The 19462-nt window shown below is 43.4% G+C and overlaps 1 protein-coding gene across 1 annotated transcript in view; it reads left to right on the top strand.

Moving 5' to 3' along the window:
- Positions 1 to 19462, top strand: part of dmrt3a (doublesex and mab-3 related transcription factor 3a) — a 43250-nt gene that overhangs the window by 11870 nt on the left and 11918 nt on the right. The window contains 1 exon segment of the mRNA XM_046348808.1: positions 7237 to 7258. Coding sequence (XP_046204764.1) covers positions 7237 to 7258 — 22 coding nt within the window.

The raw sequence follows: 19462 nt of genomic DNA, 5'->3' as shown, positions 1-19462 counted from the left end.
GTTATGTAGCATATATGGGGTAATATGCTAATTAAAATTATTTACAATTGTTAATAACTGAGATAATATGTAATTATGATAGCTACTTCTATTTAACCTGAATGGATAATTAGAAACGTCAGCTTTTTACTCAGTTTTTGGTTAGCCACAATGCCTTTCCCATTTGTCCATTGAAAAGTAGGCCTAATTCCACTCAGCAATAGCTGCACTGATAGACTTATGACAGATGCAATAGTCCTCATTCAGGAGTTTGACGGATCACGTTGATCTTCTGGTTTTGGCGGAAGAATTAACCCACTCACTAGGTCATATTTCAACATCCCAGCATCAACAAACCAACTACAAACAAATCAAATTAAAAACCAAATCAATACACCCCAGAAGTTGGGTCATCCACACAACACTGCAGTTGGGTCATCCAGTCACCCAGCAGGTGGGTCATCCAGTCACCCAGCAGTTGGGTCATCCAGTCACCCAGCAGGTGGGTCATCCAGTCACCCAGCAGATGGGTCATCCAGTCACCCAGCAGGTGGGTCATCCAGTCACCCAGCAGGTGGGTCATCCAGTCACCCAGCAGGTGGGTCATCCAGTCACCCAGCAGGTGGGTCATCCAGTCACCCAGCAGGTGGGTCATCCAGTCACCCAGCAGGTGGGTCATCCAGTCACCCAGCAGGTGGGTCATCCAGTCACCCAGCAGGTGGGTCATCCAGTCACCCAGCAGGTGGGTCATCCAGTCACCCAGCAGGTTGAGTGTGTGTAGGCATATTGCAAAGGGTTTAGTTGAGAAACGCTATATATCAATTGTCTGGCTGGATTTGTACTTTTTCACCTTTATTTAACCTGGTAGGCTAGTTGAGAACAAGTTCAAATTAAATGTTCATATACTGTTTAGGCTATTTCATATTCATACCATGCATTGTTGAATAATCATTTTGATTGGCTTAAAGGGCATTCTAGTGTGTGTAGTATTTCCTTATCATGCACGTTATAATTCAGTGGCTATGAAGTTTAATCTTACATATTGTATGTTTTTAGCTGCTTTTGAAAGCAAAAGTCAAATTGAAAGCATTATTGGCATTGTTGAACACAATTTTCATAAAAGCAAGCTGATGGTTTGGGAAGGATTTCCATTAGATGTTGGACCGCTGCTGAGGGGAATTATTTCCATTCATCCACAAGAGCATTCATTAGGTCGGGCACTGATGTTGGGCAATTAGGCCTGGCTCGCTGTCGGTTGTCCAATTCAACCTAAAGGTGTTTGATGGGGTTGAGGTCAGGGCTCTGTGCAGACCAGTCAAGTTCTTCCACACTGATGGACCTCGCTTTGTGCACGGGGGCTTGTCATGTTGAAAGAGGTAAGGTCCTTCCCCAAACTGTTGCCACAAAGTTGGAAGCACAGAATAATCTACAATGAACATTGTATGCTGTAGCGTTGAGATTTCCTTTCACTGGAATTAAGGGGCCCAACCATGACAATCAGCCCCAGACCATTCATCATCCTCCACCAAACTTTACAGTTGGCACTATGCATTGGGGCAGGTAGCTAATTTGAAGGGGTGTCTAGATTATTTTGTATATATAGTGCACATACAGTGTATGTATACAGTACCAGTCAAGTGTTTTGCTTTCTTTTTTAAAACTATTTTCTACATTTTACAGTGTATAGAGTATAGTGAAATTCCACAAATAAACTTTTAACAAGGCATATATTAATTTAAATTAATTCCAGGTGGCTACCTCATGAAGCTGGTTGAGAAAATGCCAAGAGTGTGCAAAGCTGTCATCAAGGTATAGGGTGGCTACTTTTGAAGAATCTGAAATATAAAATATATTTGATTTCTTCCTTACCTTTTTAGTTACTACATGTGTTATTTCATAGTTTTGACGTCTTCAATGTTAATATACAGTGTAGAAAATGGTCAAAGTAAAGAAAAACCCTTGAATGAGTAGGTGTGTCCAAACTCTTGACCTTTGACTGGTAATGTATGTTAAGCCTGGACAACATTCTATTTAATATTTTTATGGTGCAAGTGTAGCTCAGAAGTATAAAGTGATTATATCTCCAATATACAATGTCCGATTTGAAAAAGAACTGACACATCAGATCCATACACTCATTATTGTTGTTTAAAAAACATGACTAACATACAATGATTATCAATTACTGCTGCAGATGGGCAAATACGACAATAACAACATAATAATAATAAGATCCATCAAGATGTGTAATGGGGGCTTCTACTATATGGAAGTGTCTACTTTTATTAGTTTCAGCATTATTTAATATATATTTTCATGGATACCAGCCTTATTGTTTATGTGTCTATACTACAATGATACCTCACAAACCGGACCCTCTTAAACCCACCTCTGACAGTTAACTGACTTGCCTAGTTAAATAAATTAACATTTAAAAAAGACCCACATTGAATCCTGTCTCTCTGCAATAAAAACGTGGATGCAACAAAACTTCCTTCAGCTCAATAAAAGGGTGGTGCCAAAGCTGGCAACCTCACCATTGACAACACCAGTGTCCCTCCCTCCCTCCCTCCCTCCCTCCCTCCCTCCCTCCCTCCCTCCCTCCCTCCCTCCCTCCCTCCCTCCCTCCCTCCCTCCCTCCCTCCCTCCCTCCCTCCCTCCCTCCCTCCCTCCCTCCCTCCCTCCCTCCCTCCCTCCCTCCCTCCCTCCCTCCCTGCACGCAACCTTGGCATCATCCTGGACTCCACCCTCTCATTTGACCATCAGACAGACTGACAAATTCTCATTCTTCCATCTCTGCAACATTGCAGCAATATTGCAGGTCCTCCCTCTCCTGTCCTGCCACTGAAACCATCATATCTGCATTAATCTCCTCCAGTCTTAAAAACCTCTATGGGACCGGTGTCCCACCCTCGGGACGGTTGAGCTAACATGCGCTAATGGAATTAGCATTATGTTGTAAGTAACAAGAACATTCCTCTTATATGGGCAGAAAGCTTCACTTCTTCTTAATCTAACTGCTCTGTCCAATTTACAGTAGCTATTACAGTAAAAAAATACCATGCTGTTGTTTGAGGAGAGTGAAGAACAACAAAGAACGTATCTTGGCAACTGGTTTGACACATTCACCTCTGAAGGTCAATAATGTACTTACATTCAGTAATCTTGCTCTGATTTGTCATCCTGAGTGTCCCAGAGATAATATTTAGCATAGTTTTGTTTGAGAAAATACATTTTTATATTCAAATGTAGGAAATGGGTTCTAAAGTTTGAACCCCTGCTGTTTCCTTTCAAATGGTATCAATAATATTCATGTCTTTGCTTCAGGTCCTGAGCTACGGGCAGTTAGATTTGGACATGTCATTTTGGGCAAAAATGTTAAGAAAGGATCTAAATCTAACTGCCTGTAGCTCAGGACCAGAAGCAAGGATATGCATATTCTTGGTACCATTTGAAAGGAAACACTTTGAAGTTTATGGAAATGTGAAAGGAATGTAGTAGAATATCAAATCAAATCAAATCAAATCAAATTTATTTATATAGCCCTTCGTACATCAGCTGATATCTCAAAGTGCTGTACAGAAACCCAGCCTAAAACCCCAAACAGCAAACAATGCAGGTGTAAAAGCACGGTGGCTAGGAAAAACTCCCTAGAAAGGCCAAAACCTAGGAAGAAACCTAGAGAGGAACCGGGCTATGTGGGGTGGCCAGTCCTCTTCTGGCTGTGCCGGGTAGAGATTATAACAGAACATGACCAAGATGTTCAAATGTTCATAAATGACCAGCATGGTCAAATAATAATAAGGCAGAACAGTTGAAACTGGAGCAGCAGCACAGTCAGGTGGACTGGGGACAGCAAGGAGTCATCATGTCAGGTAGTCCTGGGGCACGGTCCTAGGGCTCAGGTCCTCCGAGAGAGAGAAAGAAAGAGAGAATTAGAGAGAGCATATGTGGGGTGGCCAGTCCTCTTCTGGCTGTGCCGGGTGGAGATTATAACAGAACGTGGCCAAGATGTTCAAATGTTCATAAATGACCAGCATGGTTGAATAATAGTAAGGCAGAACAGTTGAAACTGGAGCAGGAGCATGGCCAGGTGGACTGGGGACAGCAAGGAGTCCTCATGTCAGGTAGTCCTGGGACATGGTCCTAGGGCCCAGGCCAGTTGAAACTGGAGCAGCAGCATGGCCAGGTGGACTGGGGACAGCAAGGAGTCATCATGTCAGGTAGTCCTGGGGCATGGTCCTAGGGCTCAGGTCCTCCGAGAGAGAGAAAGAAAGAGAGAAGGAGAGAATTAGAGAACGCACACTTAGATTCACACAGGACACCTGAATAGGACAGGAGAAGTACTCCAGATAAACAAACTGACCCTAGCCCCCGACACATAAACTACTGCAGCATAAATACTGGAGGCTGAGACAGGAGGGGTCAGGAGACACTGTGGCCCCATCCGAGGACACCCCGGACAGGGCCAAACAGGAAGGATATAACCCCACCCACTTTGCCAAAGCACAGCCCCCACACCACTAGAGGGAAATCTTCAACCACCAACTTACCATCCTGAGACAAGACCGAGTATAGCCCACAAAGATCTCCGACACGGTACAACCCAAGGGGGGGGAACCCAGACAGGCCGACCACAACAGTGAATCAACCCACCCAGGTGACGCACCCCCCCCAGGGACGGCACGAGAGAGCCCCAGCAAGCCAGTGACTCAGCCCCCGTAACAGGGTTAGAGGCAAAGAATCCCAGTGAAAAGAGGGGAACCGGCCAGGCAGAGACAGCAAGGGCGGTTCGTTGCTCCAGAGCCTTTCCGTTCACCTTCCCACTCCTGGGCCAGACTACACTCAATCATATGACCCACTGAAGAGATGAGTCTTCAGTAAAGATAATACAATATAATACAATATAATACAATATAATACAATATAATACAATATAATACAATATAATACAATATAATACAATATAATACAATAGATCTGGTGAAAGATAATACAAAGAAGAAAATAACCGTTCTTTGTGTTTTTTTTGGACCATCATCTTTGAAATGCAAGAGAAATGCCATAATGTATTAGTCCAGCCCAGGTGCAAGTTCGATTTTGGCCACTAGATGGCATCAGTGTACGTGCAAAGTTTTACACTGATCCAATGAACCATTGCATTTGGGTTACAAATGTACCTAATTTGTTTATTAATAACTTTTCATGTTCAAAATTGTGCACTCTCCTCAAACAAGCTACTGTACATTGGACAGTGCAGTTAGAATAACAATAATTTAAGCTTTCTGCCAATATCAGATATGTCTATGTCCTGGGAAATGTTCTTGTGACTTACACCCTCATGGTAATTGCCTTAGCCTACGTTAGCTCAACCGTCCTGTGGGAGGGACACTGACCCAAAAGAAGTTTGAAATTCATACAGGACACCAGATAAGACAGGAGAATTACACCAGATACAACAGACTGACCCTAGACCCCCGCCACATGGACTATTGCAGCATAGATACTGGAGTCTGAGAGGGGAGGTTGGGGGACTCTGTGGCCCTGTCCAACGATACCCCTGAACAGGGCCAACCAGGCAGGATATAACCCCATCCACTTTGCCAAAGCACAGCCCCAACAACACTGGAGTGATATCAACAGACCACTACAGCTGGCCCAGAACAGAGTGGCATGTCATGCTCTTCATTGTAATTATAGGGCTGATATAAATACTACGGATAGTAAATCTAACATAGATAGGCAGATCATTTCATAAAACATGAGCTATATAGGTGAAAGCCCTGCCTCCAGGTGTTTGCTTAGAAATTCTAGGGACAGCAAGGAGGCCTGCGTCTTGTGACCGTAGTGTACGTGTAGGTATGTACAGCAGGACCAAATCAGAAAGATAGGTAGGAGCAAGCCCATGTAATGCTTTGTAGGTTAGCAGTAAAACCTTGAAATCAGCCCTAGCCTTAACAGGAAGTCAGTGTAGAGAGGCTAGCACTGGGGTAATATGATCAAATTTGTTGGTTCTAGTCAGGATTCTAGCAGCCGTATTTAGCACTAACTGAAGTTTATTTAGTGCTTTATCTGGGTAGCCAGAAAGTAGAGCATTGCAGTAGTGTAATATAGAAGTGACAAAAGCATGGATAAATGTTTCTGCATCATTTTTGGACAGAAAGTTTCAGATATTTGCAATGTTACGAAGATAAATAAATAAAGCTGTCCTTTGAAATATTCCTGATATGTTTGTCAAAAGAGAGATCAGGGTCCAGAGTAACGCCGAGGTCCTTCTCAGTTTTATTTGAGACGACTGTACAACCATCAAGAATTGTCAGATCCAATAGCAGATCTCTTTGTTTCTTGGGACCTAGAACTAGCATCTCTGTTTTGTCCGAGTTTAAAAGTAAAACATTTGCCGCTTTCCACTTCCTTATGTCTGAAACACAGGCTTCCAGGGTAGGCAATTTTGGGGATTCACCATGTTTCATTGGAATGTGTGTTGTCCGAATAGCAGTGAAAGTTGACATTGTTTCCCGAATGACATCACCAAGAGGTAGAATATGTAGTGAAAACAATATTGGTACTAAAATGGAACCTTGAGGGACACCAAAATAATGTGGTGATCGATGATGTCAAAAGCAGCACAAGGTCTAGGAGCATGAGGACAGATGCAGAGCCTGATGCCAACAGCTTTTGTGAGGAATGGGAGCTAAGATATAGGCCGATAGTTTTTTACATTTTCCTGGTCAAGGTTTGGCTTTCTCAAGACAGGCTCTGTTACTTTTAGTGAGATTCAAATAAAATCAATTCAAACTATATTTGTCATTATTTTACCTCACAGTTAAATGCTTACTTATAAGCCCTTTTAACCAACAATGCAGTTTTATGAAAAAAAAATGAGTAAGAAATAAAAGAAAGATATTTAAAGAGCAGCAGTAAAATAACAATAGCGAGGCTACATACAGGGGTCAATGTGCGGGGGCACTGGTAGGTCGAGGTAATTGTGGTAATATGTACATGTTGGTAGAGTTATTCAAGTGACTATGCATAGATAATAACAGAGAGTAGCAGCAGCGTATGGGGGGGGGGGGGGGGGCAATGCAAATAGTCTGGGTAGCCATTTGATTAGATGTTCAGGAGTCTTATTGCTTGGGGGTAGAAGCTGTTCAGGAGTCTTCTGGTCCTAGACTTGGTGCTCCGGTACCGCTTGCTGTGCGGTAGCTGAGAGAACAGTCTATGACTAGGGTGGCTGGAGTCTTTGACCATTTTTAGGGCCTTCCTCTGACACCGCCTGGTTTAGACGTCCTGGATAGCAGGAGGCTTGGCCCAAGTGATGTACCGGGCCTTACGCATTACCCTCTGTAGTGCTTTGCGGTCAGAGGCCGAGCAGTTGCCATAACAGGCGGTGATGCTCTTGATGGTGCAGCTGTAGAACCTTATGAGGATCTGAGGACCCATGCCAATGCTTTTCAGTCTAATGAGGGGGAAGAGATTTTGTCATGACCTCTTCTTGACTGTCTTGGTGTGTTTGGACCATGATGGTTTGTTGGTGATGTGGACAGCAATGAACTTGAAGCTCTCAACCTGCTCCACTACAGCCCCGTTGATGAGAATGGGGGCGCGTTTGGTCCTCCTTTTCCTGTAGTCAACAATAATCTCCATAGTCACGTTGAGAGAGAGGTTGTTGTCCTGGTACCACCCGGTCAGGTCTCTGACCTCTTCCCTATAGGCTGTCTCATCGTTGTCAGTGATCAGGCCTACCGATGCACAATCGAGAGCATCCTGTCAGGCTGTATCACCGCATGATACGTCAACTGCACTGCCCACAACCGTAAGGCTCTCCAGAGGGTAGTGAGGTCTGCACAACGCATCACCGGGGGCAAACTACCTGCCCTCCAGGACACCTACAGTACCCGATGTCACAGGAAGGCCAAAAAGGTCATGAAGGACAACAACGTACAGACTCAACTCCAGCCACTTTAATAGATTTAATAAATGGATTTAATAAAGGTGTCACTAGTCACTTTAAATAACACCACTTTAATAATGTTTACATGCCCTACATTACTCATCTTATATGTATATACAGTATTCTATATCATCTACTGCATCTTGCCTATGCCGTTCTGTACCATCACTCATCCATATATTTATATGTACATATTCTTATTCATTCCTTTACACTTGTGTGTATAAGGCAGTTGTTGTGAAATTGTTAGAATACTTGTAGATATTACTGCACTGTCAGAACTAGAAGCACAAGCATTTCACTACACTCACATTAACATCTGCTAACCATGTGTGTGTGACCAATAACATTTGATTTGATCTGATTTGAGGTTGGCAAAATTAACAGCCTACATTGATACCCACTCAATGGACACCAAGAATACTACAAAGAATAGATCAAGCTCCATTAATCCACCCAGGAATAGGTTACAACCCATTAATCCACCCAGGAATAGGTTACAACCCATTAATCCACCCAGGAATAGGTTAAAACCCATTAATCCACCCAGGAATAGGTTACAACCCATTAATCCACCCAGGAATAGGTTACAACCCATTAATCCACCCAGGAATAGGTTAAAACCCATTAATCCACCCAGGAATAGGTTAAAACCCATTAATCCACCCAGGAATAGGTTACAACCCATTAATCCACCCAGGAATAGGTTAAAACCCATTAATCCACCCAGGAATAGGTTAAAACCCATTAATCTACCCAGGAATAGGTTCAAACCCATTACTCCACCCAGGAATAGGTTACAACCCATTAATCCACCCAGGAATAGGTTACAACCCATTAATCCACCCAGGAATAGGTTACAACCCATTAATCCACCCAGGAATAGGTTAAAACCCATTAATCCACCCAGGAATAGGTTAAAACCCATTAATCCACCCAGGAATAGGTTAAAACCCATTAACCCACCCAGGAATAGGTTAAAACCCATTAATCTACCCAGGAATAGGTTAAAACCCATTAATCTACCCAGGAATAGGTTAAAACCCATTAATCTACCCAGGAATAGGTTAAAACCCATTAATCTACCCAGGAATAGGTTAAAACCCATTAATCCACCCAGGAATAGGTTAAAACCAATTAATCCACCCAGGAATAGGTTAAAACCCATAAATATACCCAGGAATAGGTTAAAATCCATTAATCCACCTGGAACAGATCCTGTATGCACTGGTCTTGTCTTTTATATTTATCAAACAAATTGACAATAGTCAAAATGTTAAGGTACATTTACCATCACTGTTTAACATCACACTGTCAGAAAATTAATAGACAATTGTCAATATGTTAATGTCTGTTTAACATCAGTGTTAAACATCACACGACGCAGTACTGGTACTCCCTGTATATAGCCATGTTATTCTTCCTCGTTATTGTTCATATTTATTCACTGTGGATGTGTTCCTTGTGTAACTATTTATTTTCTTTTAGGTAACTTTGTATTTTAAGTCAACTTCCTTATGAAGCTATCGAGAGTCAGACACGTAGCCTAACCAGCTTGATTCTATGTTTAATGGAGATCGTTTGTGACTAAAGTGACGCGGAAGGGCAAAAATGCATCTAATGGCTCCAGACTACTAAGGTTCTGGGAAAAGAGGCCCTGATTGCGTTCATCATCATTTTAAGAGCATATTAGGATATGACACAAAAATGGAACACAAGGCTAGGACACTATGATAGAACACAGAGATAGGACACTAGGATAGAACACAGAGATAGAACACAAGGCTAGGACACTAGGATAGAACACAGAGATAGAACACAAGGCTAGGACACTAGGATAGAACACAGAGATAGAACACAAGGCTAGGACACTAGGATAGAACACAGAGATAGAACACAAGGCTAGGACACTAGGATAGAACACAGAGATAGAACACAAGGCTAGGACACTAGGATAGAACACAGAGATAGAACACAAGGCTAGGACACTAGGATAGAACACAGAGATAGAACACAAGGCTAGGACACTAGGATAGAACACAGGGATAGAACACAAGGCTAGGACACTAGGATAGAACACAGAGATAGAACACAAGGCTAGGACACTAGGATAGAACACAGAGATAGAACACAAGGCTAGGACACTAGGATAGAACACAGAGATAGAACACAAGGCTAGGACACTAGGATAGAACACAGAGATAGAACACAAGGCTAGGACACTAGGATAGAACACAGAGATAGAACACAAGGCTAGGACACTAGGATAGAACACAGAGATAGAACACAAGGCTAGGACACTAGGATAGAACACAGAGATAGAACACAAGGCTAGGACACTAGGATAGAACACAGGGATAGAACACAAGGCTAGGACACTAGGATAGAACACAGAGATAGAACACAAGGCTAGGACACTAGGATAGAACACAGAGATAGAACACAAGGCTAGGACACTAGGATAGAACACAGAGATAGAACACAAGGCTAGGACACTAGGATAGAACACAGAGATAGAACACAAGGCTAGGACACTAGGATAGAACACAGAGATAGAACACAAGGCTAGGACACTAGGATAGAACACAGAGATAGAACACAAGGCTAGGACACTAGGATAGAACACAGGGATAGAACACAAGGCTAGGACACTAGGATAGAACACAGAGATATAACACAAGGCTAGGACACTAGGATAGAACACAGAGATAGAACACAAGGCTAGGACACTAGGATAGAACACAGAGATAGAACACAAGGCTAGGACACTAGGATAGAACACAGAGATAGAACACAAGGCTAGGACACTAGGATAGAACACAGAGATAGAACACAAGGCTAGGACACTAGGATAGAACACAGAGATAGAACACAAGGCTAGGACACTAGGATAGAACACAGAGATAGAACACAAGGCTAGGACACTAGGATAGAACACAGGGATAGAACACAAGGCTAGGACACTAGGATAGAACACAGAGATAGAACACAAGGCTAGGACACTAGGATAGAACACAGAGATAGAACACAAGGCTAGGACACTAGGATAGAACACAGAGATAGAACACAAGGCTAGGACACTAGGATAGAACACAGGGATAGAACACAAGGCTAGGACACAAGGATAGAACACAGGGATAAAACACAGGGATAGAACACAAGGATAGAATACAGGGATAGAACACAAGGATAGAACACAGGGATAAAACACAGGGATAGAACACAAGGATAGAATACAGGGATAGAACACAAGGATAGAACACCAGGTTGGGACACAAGGATAGAACACGGGGATATAACACAAGGATTGAACAGAGTGATAGAACACGGGGATATAACACAAGGATTGAACAGAGTGATAGAACACGGGGATATAACACAAGGATTGAACAGAGTGATAGAACACAAGGATTGAACAGAGTGATAGAACACGGGGATATAACACAAGGATTGAACAGTGTGATAGAACACAAGGATTGAACAGAGTGATAGAACACAAGGATTGAACAGAGTGATAGAACACAAGGGTTGAACAGAGGGATAGAACACAAGGATTGAACAGAGTGATAGAACACAAGGATTGAACAGAGTGATAGAACACAAGGATTGAACAGAGTGATAGAACACAAGGATTGAACAGAGTGATAGAACACAAGGATTGAACAGAGTGATAGAACACAAGGATTGAACAGAGTGATAGAACACAAGGATTGAACAGAGTGATAGAACACAAGGCTAGGAAACAAGGATAGAACAGTGTGATAGAACACAAGGCTAGGACACTAGGATAGAACACAGGGATAGAACACAGGGATAGAATACAGAAATAGAACACAGGGATAGAACACAGAGATAGAACACAGAGATAGAACACAGTTATATAACACCGGGATAGAACAGAAATATAACACAGGGATAGAACACAGGGATAGAACACAAGGATAGAATACAGGGATAGAACACAAGGATAGAACACAGGGATAAAACACAGGGATAGAACACAAGGATAGAATACAGGGATAGAACACAAGGATAGAACACCAGGTTGGGACACAAGGATAGAACACGGGGATATAACACAAGGATTGAACAGAGTGATAGAACACGGGGATATAACACAAGGATTGAACAGAGTGATAGAACACGGGGATATAACACAAGGATTGAACAGAGTGATAGAACACAAGGATTGAACAGAGTGATAGAACACGGGGATATAACACAAGGATTGAACAGAGTGATAGAACACAAGGATTGAACAGAGTGATAGAACACAAGGATTGAACAGAGTGATAGAACACAAGGGTTGAACAGAGTGATAGAACACAAGGATTGAACAGAGTGATAGAACACAAGGATTGAACAGAGTGATAGAACACAAGGATTGAACAGAGTGATAGAACACAAGGATTGAACAGAGTGATAGAACACAAGGATTGAACAGAGTGATAGAACACAAGGCTTGAACAGAGTGATAGAACACAAGGATTGAACAGAGTGATAGAACACAAGGCTAGGAAACAAGGATAGAACAGTGTGATAGAACACAAGGCTAGGACACTAGGATAGAACACAGGGATAGAACACAGGGATAGAATACAGAAATAGAACACAGGGATAGAACACAGAGATAGAACACAGAGATAGAACACAGTTATATAACACCGGGATAGAACAGAAATATAACACAGGGATAGAACACAGAGATAGAACACAGAGATAGAACACAGTTATATAACACCGGGATAGAACAGAAATATAACACAGGGATAGAACACAGGGATAGAACCATGAAATTACATATAGAAACCGTAGAAGTAATTTAATAGAATATCTGTTGATAGATCACAACACTCTTAGAAAAAAAGGTTCTGCATAGAACCAGCAAGGTTCTATGCTTTTTTCATATATGGCACCCCTAAAGGTTCCATAATGAACCAGAATTGATTCCATATTTAACCCTACATGGAACCCATGGGAGCTATGTAGAACCAACTTTTGTTCATTGAAGAAGAACCTCTGGGGTTCTGATTAAAGAACCATACAAAATGATTCTATATGGAAGCTTTAGGGATGCCATATATGTAGCAGGCAATATAATCCTTATTGGTTCTATCCAGAACCTTTTTTTCTAAGAGTGAAGGATAGAACGCAGGGCATAAAGGTGAAATTGGTATCGACTTCACATCAGGCCCATTTCAGTGTGAGGGATGAAGGGATATAGTCAGAAAGAGTACAGTACTCCAGACTGGACAGGTTCTAATCGAATGTCATCACCATCATTTCTCCAAGAAGTAAACTCTCTGTGAAATGTTACCAAGCAACAGCCAATCTGTTTACAACCTGCGGTCAAAGACCATTGATGGGAGATTCCTCACTGACACACAGTGACACACTCAGCACTTCCTGCTAACAGCTCTTCCAGGAAGAAAAAAAGTCAATGGTCATAAATTGTGGAGTGGTAGACAAGTTGATAATCTCTTTAGCCTGTTCTAGACCTCCATGTTGCATTCCTCCTCCTAGACGGCCTTGGGCCCTCCGTCCTGGCAAATTCAGATTCATGTTAGCTCATTGAATTCATCTCAATCTACCAGGTTGTACTATTGGACATGTCACTGATCCAAAGTTAACAGTATGACTCTGTTGTAGTGAAATTATTTAGTTATTTCTGAGATGTCTATGTAGCTGTCTGACTGAGGATGTGTTTCTGTGTTCTCTGTAGTTCTGACTGAGGATGTGTGTCTCTGTTCTCTGTAGTCCTGACTGAGTATGTGTGTCTGTAGTTCTGACTGAGGATGTGTTTCTGTGTTCTCTGTAGTCCTGACTGAGGATGTGTGTCTGTGTTCTCTGTAGTCCTGACTGAGTATGTGTGTCTGTAGTCCTGATTGAGGATGTGTTTCTGCCTCTGTAGTCCTGACTGAGGATGTGTTTCTGTCTCTGTAGTCCTGACTGAGGATGTGTTTCTGTGTTCTCTGTAGTCCTGACTGAGGATGTGTTTCTGTGTTCTCTGTAGTCTTGACTGAGGATGTGTTTCTGTCTCTGTAGTCCTGACTGAGGATGTGTTTCTGTGTTCTCTGTAGTCCTGAATGAGGATGTGTTTCTGTCTCTGTAGTCCTGACTGAGGATGTGTTTCTGTGTTCTCTGTAGTCCTGACTGAGGATGTGTTTCTGTGTTCTCTGTAGTCCTGACTGAGGATGTGTTTCTGTCTCTGTAGTCCTGAATGAGGATGTGTTTCTGTCTCTGTAGTCCTGACTGAGGATGTGTTTCTGTCTCTGTAGTCCTGACTGAGGATGTGTTTCTGTGTTCTCTGTAGTCCTGACTGAGGATGTGTTTCTGTCTCTGTAGTCCTGAATGAGGATGTGTTTCTGTCTCTGTAATCCTGACTGAGGATGTGTTTCTGTCTCTGTAGTCCTGACTGAGGATGTGTTTCTGTCTCTGTAGTCCTGACTGAGGATGTGTTTCTGTAGTCCTGATTGAGGATGTGTTTCTGTCTCTGTAGTCCTGATTGAGGATGTGTTTCTGTCTCTGTAGTCCTGACTGAGGATGTGTTTCTGTCTCTGTAGTCCTGACTGAGGATGTGTTTCTGTTTCTGTAGTCCTGAATGAGGATGTGTTTCTGTGTTCTCTGTAGTCCTGACTGAGGATGTGTTTCTGTCTCTGTAGTCCTGACTGAGGATGTGTTTCTGTCTCTGTAGTCCTGACTGAGGATGTGTGTCTGTAGTCCTGAATGAGGATGTGTTTCTGTCTCTGTAGCCCTGACTGAGGTTGTGTTTCTGTGTTCTCTGTAGTCCTGATTGAGGATGTGTTTCTGTGTTCTCTGTAGTCCTGACTGAGGATGTGTTTCTGTGTTCTCTGTAGTCCTGACTGAGGATGTGTTTCTGTCTCTGTAGTCCTGACTGAGGATGTGTTTCTGTGTTCTTTGTAGTCCTGACTGAGGATGTGTTTCTGTCTCTGTAGTCCTGAATGAGGATGTGTTTCTGTCTCTGTAGTCCTGACTGAGGATGTGTTTCTGTCTCTGTAGTCCTGAATGAGGATGTGTTTCTGTGTTCTCTGTAGTCCTGACTGAGGATGTGTTTCTGTGTTCTCTGTAGTCCTGACTGAGGATGTGTTTCGGTCTCTGTAGTCCTGAATGAGGATGTGTGTCTGTAGTCCTGACTGAGGATGTGTTTCTGTCTCTGTAGTCCTGACTGAGGATGTGTTTCTGTCTCTGTAGTCCTGAATGAGGATGTGTTTCTGTCTCTGTAGTCCTGACTGAGGATGTGTTTCTGTCTCTGTAGTCCTGAATGAGGATGTGTTTCTGTCTCTGTAGTCCTGACTGAGGATGTGTTTCTGTCTCTGTAGTCCTGACTGAGGATGTGTTTCTGTCTCTGTAGTCCTGGCTGAGGATATGTTTCTGTCTCTGTAGTCCTGACTGAGGATGTGTTTCTGTCTCTGTAGTCCTGACTGAGGATGTGTTTCTGTGTTCTCTGTAGTCCTGACTGAGGATGTGTTTCTGTCTCTGTAGCCCTGACTGAGGATGTGTTTCTGTGTTCTCTGTAGTCCTGACTGAGGATGTGTTTCTGTCTCTGTAGTCCTGACTGAGGATGTGTTTCTGTCTCTGTAGTCCTGACTGAGGATGTGTTTCTATCTCTGTAGTCCTGAATGAGGATGTGTGTCTATAGTCCTGACTGAGGATGTGTTTCTGTCTCTGTAGTCCTGACTGAGGATGTGTTTCTGTGTTCTCTGTAGTCCTGAATGAGGATGTGTTTCTGTCTCTGTAGTCCTGAATGAGGATGGGTGTCTGTAGTCCTGACTGAGGATGTGTTTCTGTGTTCTCTGTAGTCCTGACTGAGGATGTGTTTCTGTAGTCCTGACTGAGGATGTGTTTCTGTCTCTGTAGTCCTGACTGAGGATGTGTTTCTGTCTCTGTAGTCCTGAATGAGGATGTGTTTCTGTCTCTGTAGTCCTGGCTGAGGATGTGTTTCTGTAGTCCTGACTGAGGATGTGTTTCTGTCTCTGTAGTCCTGACTGAGGATGTGTTTCTGTCTCTGTAGTCCTGAATGAGGATGTGTTTCTGTCTCTGTAATCCTGATTGAGGATGTGTTTCTGTCTCTGTAGTCCTGATTGAGGATGTGTTTCTGTGTTCTCTGTAGTCCTGACTGAGGATGTGTTTCTGTCTCTGTAGTCCTGACTGAGGATGTGTCTTTGTAGTCCTGACTGAGGATGTGTCTCTGTAGTCCTGACTGAGGATGTGTCTTTGTAGTCCTGACTGAGGATGTGTCTCTGTAGTCCTGATTGAGGATGTGTTTCTGTCTCTGTAGTCCTGACTGAGGATGTGTTTCTGTCTCTGTAGTCCTGACTGGGGATGTGTTTCTGTCTCTGTAGTCCTGAATGAGGATGTGTTTCTGTCTCTGTAGTACTGACTGAGGATGTGTTTCTGTGTTCTCTGTAGTCCTGACTGAGGATGTGTTTCTGTCTCTGTAGTACTGACTGAGGATGTGTTTCTGTGTTCTCTGTAGTTCTGACTGAGGATGTGCGTCTGTAGTCCTGACTGAGGATGTGTCTTTGTAGTCCTGACTGAGGATGTGTTTCTGTCTCTGTAGTCCTGACTGAGGATGTGTCTCTGTCTCTGTAGTCCTGACTGAGGATGTGTCTCTGTAGTCCTGACTGAGGATGTGTTTCTGTCTCTGTAGTCCTGACTGAGGATGTGTTTCTGTGTTCTCTGTAGTCCTGACTGAGGTTGTGTTTCTGTCTCTGTAGTCCTGACTGAGGTTGTGTTTCTGTCTCTGTAGTCCTGACTGAGGATGTGTTTCTGTAGTCCTGACTGAGGATGTGTTTCTGTCTCTGTAGTCCTGACTGAGGATGTGTTTCTGTAGTCCTGACTGAGGATGTGTTTCTGTGTTCTCTGTAGTCCTGACTGAGGATGTGTTTCTGTGTCTGTAGTCCTGAATGAGGATGTGTTTCTGTCTCTGTAGTCCTGACTGAGGATGTGTTTCTGTCTCTGTAGTCCTGACTGAGGATGTGTTTCTGTGTTCTCTGTAGTCCTGACTGAGGATGTGTTTCTGTCTCTGTAGTCCTGACTGAGGATGTGTTTCTGTCTCTGTAGTCCTGACTGAGGATGTGTTTCTGTCTCTGTAGTCCTGACTGAGGATGTGTTTCTGTCTCTGTAGTCCTGAATGAGGATGTGTTTCTGTCTCTGTAGTCCTGACTGAGGATGTGTTTCTGTCTCTGTAGTCCTGACTGAGGATGTGTTTCTGTGTTCTCTGTAGTCCTGACTGAGGATGTGTTTCTGTGTTCTCTGTAGTCCTGACTGAGGATGTGTTTCTGTCTCTGTAGTCCTGACTGAGGATGTGTTTCTGTGTTCTCTGTAGTCCTGACTGAGGATGTGTTTCTGTCTCTGTAGCCCTGACTGAGGATGTGTTTCTGTCTCTGTAGTCCTGACTGAGGATGTGTTTCTGTAGTCCTGACTGAGGATGTGTTTCTGTCTCTGTAGTCCTGACTGAGGATGGGTGTCTGTAGTCCTGACTGAGGATGTGTTTCTGTGTTCTCTGTAGTCCTGACTGAGGATGTGTTTCTGTAGTCCTGACTGAGGATGTGTTTCTGTCTCTGTAGTCCTGACTGAGGATGTGTTTCTGTCTCTGTAGTCCTGAATGAGGATGTGTTTCTGTCTCTGTAGTCCTGGCTGAGGATGTGTTTCTGTAGTCCTGACTGAGGATGTGTTTCTGTCTCTGTAGTCCTGACTGAGGATGTGTTTCTGTCTCTGTAGTCCTGAATGAGGATGTGTTTCTGTCTCTGTAATCCTGATTGAGGATGTGTTTCTGTCTCTGTAATCCTGATTGAGGATGTGTTTCTGTCTCTGTAGTCCTGATTGAGGATGTGTTTCTGTGTTCTCTGTAGTCCTGACTGAGGATGTGTTTCTGTCTCTGTAGTCCTGACTGAGGATGTGTCTTTGTAGTCCTGACTGAGGATGTGTCTCTGTAGTCCTGACTGAGGATGTGTCTTTGTAGTCCTGACTGAGGATGTGTCTCTGTAGTCCTGATTGAGGATGTGTTTCTGTCTCTGTAGTCCTGACTGAGGATGTGTTTCTGTCTCTGTAGTCCTGACTGGGGATGTGTTTCTGTCTCTGTAGTCCTGACTGAGGATGTGTTTCTGTGTTCTCTGTAGTCCTGACTGAGGATGTGTTTCTGTCTCTGTAGTACTGACTGAGGATGTGTTTCTGTGTTCTCTGTAGTTCTGATGTGTTTCTCTCTGTAGTCCTGACTGAGGATGTCTCTGTCTCTGTAGTCCTGACTGAGGATGTGTCTTTGTAGTCCTGACTGAGGATGTGTTTCTGTCTCTGTAGTCCTGACTGAGGATGTGTCTCTGTCTCTGTAGTCCTGACTGAGGATGTGTCTCTGTAGTCCTGACTGAGGATGTGTTTCTGTCTCTGTAGTCCTGACTGAGGATGTGTTTCTGTGTTCTCTGTAGTCCTGACTGAGGTTGTGTTTCTGTCTCTGTAGTCCTGACTGAGGTTGTGTTTCTGTCTCTGTAGTCCTGACTGAGGATGTGTTTCTGTCTCTGTAGTCCTGACTGAGGATGTGTTTCTGTGTTCTCTGTAGTCCTGACTGAGGATGTGTTTCTGTCTCTGTAGCCCTGACTGAGGATGTGTTTCTGTCTCTGTAGTCCTGACTGAGGATGTGTTTCTGTAGTCCTGACTGAGGATGTGTTTGAGGATGTGTTTCTGTCTGTAGTCCTGACTGAGGATGTGTTTCTGTCTCTGTAGTCCTGAATGAGGATGTGTTTCTGTCTCTGTAGTCCTGACTGAGGATGTGTCTCTGTAGTTCTGACTGAGGATGTGTCTCTGTAGTCCTGATTGAGGATGTGTTTCTGTCTCTGTAGTCCTGACTGAGGATGTGTTTCTGTCTCTGTAGTCCTGACTGAGGATGTGTTTCTGTCTCTGTAGTCCTGACTGAGGATGTGTTTCTGTCTCTGTAGTCCTGACTGAGGATGTGTTTCTGTGTTCTCTGTAGTCCTGACTGAGGTTGTGTTTCTGTCTCTGTAGTCCTGACTGAGGTTGTGTTTCTGTCTCTGTAGTCCTGACTGAGGATGTGTTTCTGTAGTCCTGACTGAGGATGTGTTTCTGTCTCTGTAGTCCTGACTGAGGATGTGTTTCTGTAGTCCTGACTGAGGATGTGTTTCTGTGTTCTCTGTAGTCCTGACTGAGGATGTGTTTCTGTGTCTGTAGTCCTGAATGAGGATGTGTTTCTGTCTCTGTAGTCCTGACTGAGGATGTGTTTCTGTCTCTGTAGTCCTGACTGAGGATGTGTTTCTGTGTTCTCTGTAGTCCTGACTGAGGATGTGTTTCTGTCTCTGTAGTCCTGACTGAGGATGTGTTTCTGTCTCTGTAGTCCTGACTGAGGATGTGTTTCTGTCTCTGTAGTCCTGACTGAGGATGTGTTTCTGTCTCTGTAGTCCTGAATGAGGATGTGTTTCTGTGTTCTCTGTAGTCCTGACTGAGGATGTGTTTCTGTGTTCTCTGTAGTCCTGACTGAGGATGTGATTCTGTCTCTGT

The sequence above is a fragment of the Oncorhynchus gorbuscha genome, linkage group LG05, assembly GCF_021184085.1.
Source record: "Oncorhynchus gorbuscha isolate QuinsamMale2020 ecotype Even-year linkage group LG05, OgorEven_v1.0, whole genome shotgun sequence".
In the NCBI taxonomy this organism is placed as follows: Eukaryota; Metazoa; Chordata; class Actinopteri; order Salmoniformes; family Salmonidae; genus Oncorhynchus; species Oncorhynchus gorbuscha.
The sequence above is the reverse complement of the archived record's forward strand: the minus strand, read 5'-3'. Positions and strand labels throughout refer to the sequence as shown.